We start from the raw sequence: 8294 nt of genomic DNA on the forward strand, positions 1-8294 counted from the left end.
TATATATATATATATATATATATATATATATATATATATATATATATATATATATATATATGACAATGATTAAAAAAATGCGATTTATTTTACTCAGACCTAAACCAAATCTCGGCTGTTTGTTCGTTTGCCTCTGCAGCTCATTTCTCCAAGATCACCTTCGAGTTTTCGGTTCTTCTAATACTTCAACTAGGTAATAATATTCTTTTCTATATTCTACTCCATATCGAAATTAATTTCTCTGCAATTTTAGGTTTTAGGTTTTTAGGGTTTGTGTTTTGCAACTATTCTGTTGCTTTTTTGTTTTTGTATGCAACGTTTGCTATGCTTTAGACGTTGTTCAGCAGTCTGACTCTTGATTTTGAGCAGATGTCACAACGAGGTGTTTGGCAGCTTCGGAAGCTAACAGTGAGCTACTGTAACTGGGGTGGAAGTAGCAAGGGAATTAGGTATGATATTTATTTACTTTTTTCTTTTCTTAAATATTGTTTCATGGTTATTTTTGCATTCTAATTTTATTTCATGATTGTTGAATTAGTGTATTTGTACACGCCATGCTTTTGTTGAAGATGGTACTCTTCAATGTCACAAATTTCATGGAATATGTATGTAATTAGAGGGTTTAGTAAGAGCTACTTATCTAGCCAAGTGTTGTCCATGATGCATGTTTTTCACCAAGGTTTGCGGTAACATCTGATCTTACGAATTTATGAAATCTATGTAATTGTAGGGTTAAGAAGAGCTACCTATCTTATCAACTGGTATCCATTTTACGCCTGTTTTTCACAGGATGCTCCCGATAGCACATCATAACACTTGCTTGATCTTGAAATCATACTTACCTTTTTTTTAACTCGCTATTTAGAAGTGCTAATCCTCATTTTGGATGAATATCAAATAATTCTTTAACATATGACCAAGGCAACTCCCAGAGGGAATATTAGCAAGAAGTGCTAGTCTCAATTGAAGTTATTAACATTCATAACCCCCGGTTACTCGACTAGTTTATCAATTTATATCTAGTTGAAACTATACATTTAACGCTCTACATTAATCTGGGTGTTTGTTCATTACTTGGTGAAATCCCACTTTGCTTTTGCTCTTTTTCCTTAAGAAATTCTCAGTTTGGTATGGTTGTGCGGTTGTGCCCAGTTTATGGACCGAATCTTATTTATAGATGTGGCAAAACAATTATGTTTGGTGTCAAGTCATCAAAGTGAAATGGGTTTACACAACTAACAGCTGCCTCTCAATGTGTAGGGCATTTATGGAATCTCATTTGCAAACATTTAAAGAAAGTAATCCTCAGCTGGAGGTGGTTGCTGAGCTTAATCGTGGTCAACATCCGTTTTTGAAGGGATCATACAGTATGACTCTCCCCCCCACCCACATTCCATCCCAGTATCTTGCAACCAAGGAGGACATGAGTTGTTTTTAACTTTGTTCATAGACAGCCCAAGGGGCATAGCATTACTGCCAAACTGAAGTCCGAAAATCTAGTAGTATGTTCTGTCTGATTGTGATCCCTTCTAGGGAAAAGATTGTAAAAAGGAACAACTATCAAACAAATCCACACTAGGAGCAGAATTAGGTCATTTCAATTCTAGTTTTCGGAATAAAAGCTGATCTAACGACCTGCATAAACTGAGACTCATGGTTCTTGCTTCTAATAGATGGCCTTTATGGTTATATATTATGGAACCATAGTATATAAACATGCTCTCCAATACTCCTGTTTTTGAAAAGGTTGGTTCACAAGGCAAAAATAACTTTTCTACATGAATTTTGCACACACAAAATGGAACAGCTGTGTCAGATGCAACCCATGTGTTATGAATTCTTCAATTGTTTTGTTGTGGAAGTACTGTGTTGTAATGCAACATGTCTTCTCCCACTTTTCATTGTTTGTGTAAAAAACATTCTCTTAGTGGCCTTTTTTCTATGAAGTACTCTGTCTTGTCTGTTGGTTTTGGTTATTTATTTAAATTGGATATCATTGATTTTTTTGCTTATTGCTGGAAATGTCTTGCATTTGTGAAAATGTGCAGAGAACAAGAATGAGCGTGTTGTATCTGTTATGAACATGACTCCAGAAGACGTACTGCTTTGTGCAACCAGGCTTAGGAATTCATTGGGAAGAAAGGTGGTGAAGCTGAAGACTAGACATGTCACCAAACACCCCAGCGTCCAAGGAACATGGACCACAGATTTGCAGATCTGAAGAACAAGAAGAATGGCTTTGGTGAACTTTTTTTCCTAGTGTTTAGAAGATATGTTGGTTCATTTCTTTTTACATGTATTAAACATGCGATGGAATTCCGTTTCTCCTAAGGGACGACCAAGATATGCAGTTGATTCTTGGCAATTTGGCATGCATGTTCTGTATACAAAGAAACCAGATTTAATTATCTTTATAAATGCCTCCTGTTCTGGGGACTATCTTGTTGTGTGGCTTTTGGATTGGTTGTATGTGATGAAATTATAACTTGCTACCACCGGCTCACTCTTCGGTGTGAGGAAGGTGCTTTTGTAAATGGCTTACCACGCTTGACGTTTTGAAATTGGTCCTAATTTTGAAAGCGTAATTGGTCTGGTCTTTATTCTAATGGGGCTTGGGATTGGTCCTTATCCAGGCTTTGGGCTTAACCAATGTAACAACCCATCCTGCATGGATGAAAAATTAGATTTATGAGTTCTTTATAAGCTCAAAGTTGTGGGTTACCAATAACTTCCACCATGGTTTTCGGTTGATTAGGAGGTTATTGGGCCAACTTGTTGCTTCGGGCTATCGGAATTACAACCAACCCTTGACTCAGTTAGTAACCAGGCTATGGCCTATGGATGTTAAGTGTTAACTGGTCGGGCATAAACTTTATAGGATGAAAAACAGACATCCTTGTCGAGCTCGACTTTTTAGGCCCAGACTTGGACTTGACTTATGACTGATCCTGGATCATGCGTGCTTTCTGCATCTCTATTAAATCTGGAGGACAATTGCATCAGATTTTAGTTAGAATAGTGCTTCAAGAAGGGATCTCTATGAACAATTTTACAGAAGAGTGTTTATAGATGTCATTGTTAACAGAATATTGTAATTGTTATGCACAGTGGGTTCGGTTTTGGCACTATCTGCAGGCTACATCAGTGAAGCAACCTATCTGTTTTACTGGTATGGGTGCCATGTATTTGTGCATCACTATCTGGGGTGCTAATTGGAAAATGCAGCTGAGACTGTTATTCATTTGTCAACATTATAAGGTATTACCTTCCTCCCTGTTCATTCACAGCCCCTTTTACATGGTTTTGAATGACAACATGATTTCCATGTTGGAAATGATATCAACAACCCCCTTTTTGTTTGTTTGTCACACCTTTCATCTACAGACTTAAATTCTTGTTAATCACCATCAATGTGGCCCGGTTCTGTCCAAGTGTACAGAATTCTTTTCAGAAGGGGGCCTTAACTCTTATGGTTATCTGGTGGCCTTTAAGATTTAAAGGTAGTAGCTAGTGAGTGCATTTGAGGACCTGCATTGGGTACAAATGTACAATTATTGATGTTGATTTTTTTTTAATTTAGAAGGGGTTGTGGATCCCTGCTTGCATACTGCCTCAAATATTACACACAGATACACTTCTATTTGATTATTTTATATTGGTCGTTTGGCTATTCTAGAAGCAACCAAATAATCTCTTTTGGTGAATAAAAATACCCTAGATCTATCTATCTTCTAATGAAGGAGGCTTAAACTTTACTGTAACTTTTGTGTACATAAATCTTAAACTATTAGCAATGGAAGAAGTGATAGGAACCAGCCCTGATCAGAAGCATTATGTAGCAGACAGGTCCAATCATCATGTTCCCCTCCTAATAGAAAATCTTTAATTATAATAAGAAGATGGGCACAATGACATTAGCAGGAAAAGGAATCATGGTGCCTTTTCAAGAAATGTTTATTTGGTTCTGGTAAATCAAGAGTTTTATGGGCTAGAACTGTCATCTTCTTTGCTGATTAAAGAAAGTATAATCAGAAAAAAGGGAAAGGTGATATAATTAGATCCTTCTTGTTAATGCATGCATGATCTACAATTTGATCCACCATTATGTTATGTTCATTAAAGTGACAGGCAAGAGGCATCATTAGACAAAAAAGTAGGAGCTGAAGATTATTACATGGTGTGTATGTGTTTGTGTGATCTGAAAGTGATTTGGAGGCATTTATCACACTGGAAACTATCAATAGTCAGATCTAAAATGTATAGAATAGGGTATTCAAGAAAAGGAGAAAAAGAAGCTAGTTGGGGGGTTTTGGTAATTTTGCTAAAAAGCAAGAAATCCCAACTTTGCCTTTGAATTTTGAAAACTCTCACACACAGTAGGAATCATGCCTGCCACTGGGAAAGCAAAAGGGGTGGGGGTGGGGGGTATGAAATATCAATAAAGAAAAGAGGTCCATTTGACAACCCATATCCCTCATCATATCAGAAACCAAAAAGCTTCATCATTTGTAATGTAGATGAACTCCTTCATATCCTACTCTCCTTCTCTTCCTCATCCTCCTTATCCATCACTTTCATGCACATCATTGCTTCTCTGTTCATGCAGGATCCCAAGACTAACTCTGCAACAATTAGGTATGTTTTGTTCTTCCTCATCTTCTGTCTAATTTCTTTTCTGGAAAGAGAAAAAAAGTTTAATTCCAGTAGAGATGTTAACTTAGGACCATAAAGGGAGGTTAAATTTGATCTAGTTTCTGCATGTTTTCTGCTCTTCCATGGTGGAGACTGGAGACCCGAGAAATTAGTTAAAGATTAAGATCATCCTGTGGTATATGAAAATTTTCATATTACAATGTTTATAAGGTTCACTAGAATCAACATCACTTCTATCTCTTCTTTTAATTAAGAAAATTAGGAGCGTGTTCAAATGAGAACCGTAAATAATTTGAGAACTGGGGAACTAATTATTTCTAAGTTATTCATGATGAATGACCCTGAATACTATTTATCATGAATATTCATCATCTTGGTAGAATGCATTTTTATCAATGATATCATGCATTTTTATCATGAATATCATGTCTTTTCATCATGAATAGTTCTTCTGATGAATATTTATCATGACATTCATCACGAATAATTTTCATTATCAGGGTTATTCATCATGAATAATTTTCATTATGAGGGTTAAATATTATGAGTAATAAATGAAACAATTAGCTCCCCGGTTCTCAAAATATTTAACGGTACCATATTTATTGGCATATTTAGCAGGATTCAAAATTTGAGTATATGGATCAAAGGGTGTGGTCAACAAAATGCTTTTCTCCAGCACCTGGCCCCATAGGGCTTATATTACTTTTTTCTATAGAATTGTGCTTTGGTGACATCTTTTGCCACAATCCTTTTGTTATTCCAAATCTACACTGTAAGCAGTCACACATTAGTCTCTGATCAAACTGTAATTTCCTTCTTATTCATGTTACTGAAACCTTCTGTTGCTTTCATTCACGTATGAATTATGCAACAGGAAGCCTTGGTATCAAAGAGCAATGGAGATCGCCAGTCTCTGGAAAATCACCTATCCGACTTCTACTCCACCGCCTAACCCGACCTTAAGGAAGACTCTTTCCACGTCCACCAAGGTTTCTGCTACAAGAAACACCACCCCCAATAGACAAAAACTTCGGAAATCAACTTCTTTGAAAGTTGCCACTTCATTTACCCGTGTTTGCCTATGCGTGCCGATATCTTCCTACACAGAGGTTTTCCAAGCCGACGTGCCCCCGAGAAGAAGTAACACGTACCCGAGATCAAAACCGTTTCCAAGCTGTATTCAAGAACGGCCGACTGCGAGAATGAGCATGGAGGGAAGGAGGATATTTAGGGGGAAATCTTTGACGGATGACGTTTTGATGAGGAGATTTGTGGTCGAAGAGGAAGCGATGATGCAAGTTAGGAGGCGAAACGAAATGGAAGTGATAAGGAAGAGACATGCCAAAAGAAGGAGAAGGCTTGGTCCAAGCCCTTTAAGTAGAATGGTTTTGGCAGAAGAAGAGGAATTCTAAGGTGCAATAGCTCTTAATCAGATTTGCTTCTGAATCTTAAAGTTTTCATTCAGTGGATGCCTTTGGCTTGTAAAATTGCAATATTTGTTTGCTTGCAACTTGAATTGCTTTCAGACCCACCAAAAAGAAGTTGAATTATGGTCCACAAAGATTTGGGTTATACGGGGCTCTTCCACCATCATGGTATCTTGTCGACCATGTTATATTTCTGTCTTCATTATACCGGTCCTGGTACGTACCATTATGAGCGAATCTCAATTCTATTCATGATGCAAAGTTAACCGTATTACCCATTGGGATAAAGCGCATGTTATAATTGACTGCCTCACTCCACGATACAAAATTATATACCATGATTGGGTGAACGAGTTTTGTATCAAAATCGGCAAATAATAGGATGTGAACGGAACAAAAATGCATTTTTTTAGTCCCACCAAACGCACGCCTGAAGTTGGAGAAGGTGCTACATTTATCGCCCATGGAAGGAAAACTATATGATGGTGGAAAAGCTATCTGAGATTGATCCTAATTTAAACAGACTCAGACCATCAGATAACAAACAACAAAATTTAATTCAATCAAGATCCAAACTTTATTAGCTATGATTACAATCTTTCTAGTTTTCTTGGGTTCACAAACAGAATTAAGCCTGCACTTCCACTTCTCGAGGTCCATGTTGCTCAGGAATCAGCAAATCATGCCGGTTCTGATGATCCGATGGGTTTGACGTCAAGATTCGCAAACCAGAATCCTCACTAATCTCTAGAACCTCCGGCAAACCGTTAATGCACCCCTGCGACATACCCACATCAATCCTTATGGCTCGGTTATTGCACGCCCCATTTATACCACCCCTTTGAATCGTATGACCCATGATCATCCTCCGTGCACCTGGAATCGTCGAAAGTGCATGTTCCAGCAAACTGCAGTCACAATCCTCGGCCGTTTCATTAGAAAATTTTCTAAGCCAAAGAAGAGAGTTTCTGGTCCTGACTAAATCCGAAGATACAGTTTCTCTCGATCCAGTAATCCAATCCCTTACGTCTTCGTTAATCCGTTCCAATCCATAATCAACATGTTCAGGTAAAATCCCTCCATGAACGAACACCGATTCGCCAACAACAAGCACAGTCAAGTTCTTGGATAAGAATCTAGTTGCTATAGGACCCTGAGGTCTTAATGCAGCAATTCTAGCTCTGAATCCATTCATATATTGTTGTTTGATTCCAGGAAAAGTGGAAGGAATCCCATCGTATAAATCTTTAGGTTTCTGTAATCCATCACATAATTGCTTCATGTTGTTGCCTGTACTAAACCAACCAGCCCAATTTTGAAATTCATCGAGCCCAGATGGATGAACGCAGAAGAAATTGCGATCAATATTCATGATTTCGTGATTGCCGTTCATAGTGATGACATTACCGCCGACCTTAACCGCCTGTCGTTTCAGTTTCTCGAGGAAGTAAAGGATTTTGAGTTCTTGCCCACCACGGTCAAGGACGTCGCCTACTTGTACCAGGGTGGAGGAGCCACCGGACCACCGGTCTTGTGAGTCGATGAGGCCAGCGAGACGAAGGGCTTGTTTGGATTTAAGGAGGTCGCCATGGAGATCGCCGACGGCTATCAAACGATCATGGGAAGGGTAGGAGGTTTTAGAAAAAGGAGGAGATGGTGGGTTCGGTAAAAAGATTCCGGTGACGGAGAAGTCAACGAAAGTGTCAACGAACGATGATACAAGATTTGGTAAGGGGCTGTTTGGCAGTTGCTGAATGATTTATGCAGAATAGTTAAGAGGTCAGAATGGTTAAGAGGGTCAGAATGGTTAAGTGCTGAATGAAATAATGTTGTTTGGTAACTGTTCTCTGAATGACAGTAAAATTACCATTTTAACCCTCTGAATGATTTGGTACTGAATGAAATAAAGCTGTTTGGCTGATATCTGAATGAAACAATAATTTTACAAAAATAACTACATATTTCATATTAATCCAAACAAACGTAACATTAATCCAACCAAACATAATTTTTCAAATTCATGAATAAACAATAACATAACATGTCAAATTCCAACATAATAGTTTTTAACAATTCTTAATTTGACGGATTTAACATTAATTGATTCGCAATCTGGTCACGTAAATTAGTCATATATTGATTGTTTTGAGTGCCAAAAGGCATTCCATCCATCTCATCTTCATCGCCTCCCTCGATTCCTTCTTGTCCCTC

General features: G+C 37.9%; 3 protein-coding genes across 3 annotated transcripts in view; 2 read left to right on the forward strand and 1 right to left on the reverse strand.

The window, feature by feature from the left end:
- Window positions 1-79: 79 nt before the first annotated feature.
- Window positions 80-2439, forward strand: LOC112525651 (54S ribosomal protein L51, mitochondrial). The gene is made up of 4 exons (XM_025136265.1): window positions 80-193; window positions 370-449; window positions 1261-1367; window positions 2049-2439. The coding sequence occupies exons 2-4, from the start codon at window positions 370-372 to the stop codon at window positions 2219-2221; spliced, it is 360 nt and encodes a 119-aa protein (XP_024992033.1). The 5' UTR covers window positions 80-193; the 3' UTR covers window positions 2222-2439.
- A 47-nt stretch (window positions 2440-2486) lies between these two features.
- LOC112524857 lies at window positions 2487-6400 on the forward strand. Its single transcript, XM_025135057.1, has 3 exons — window positions 2487-3258; window positions 4607-4635; window positions 5531-6400. Exons 1-3 carry the CDS (start codon window positions 3070-3072, stop codon window positions 6066-6068), a joined length of 756 nt encoding a protein of 251 aa, XP_024990825.1. The 5' UTR covers window positions 2487-3069; the 3' UTR covers window positions 6069-6400.
- Window positions 6401-6624: 224 nt separating this feature from the next.
- Window positions 6625-8294, reverse strand: part of LOC112501974 (shewanella-like protein phosphatase 2) — a 4634-nt gene continuing 2964 nt past the window's right edge. Inside the window, exon 2 of the mRNA XM_025105800.1 lies at window positions 6625-7833. Within this exon, the coding sequence (XP_024961568.1) occupies window positions 6712-7833 (1122 nt within the window). The 3' untranslated portion in view covers window positions 6625-6711. The remainder of the gene's footprint in view (window positions 7834-8294) is intronic.

This window comes from Cynara cardunculus (assembly GCF_001531365.2).
Source record: "Cynara cardunculus var. scolymus isolate 2C chromosome LG 1, CcrdV1, whole genome shotgun sequence".
NCBI classification, from domain to species: domain Eukaryota; kingdom Viridiplantae; phylum Streptophyta; class Magnoliopsida; order Asterales; family Asteraceae; genus Cynara; species Cynara cardunculus.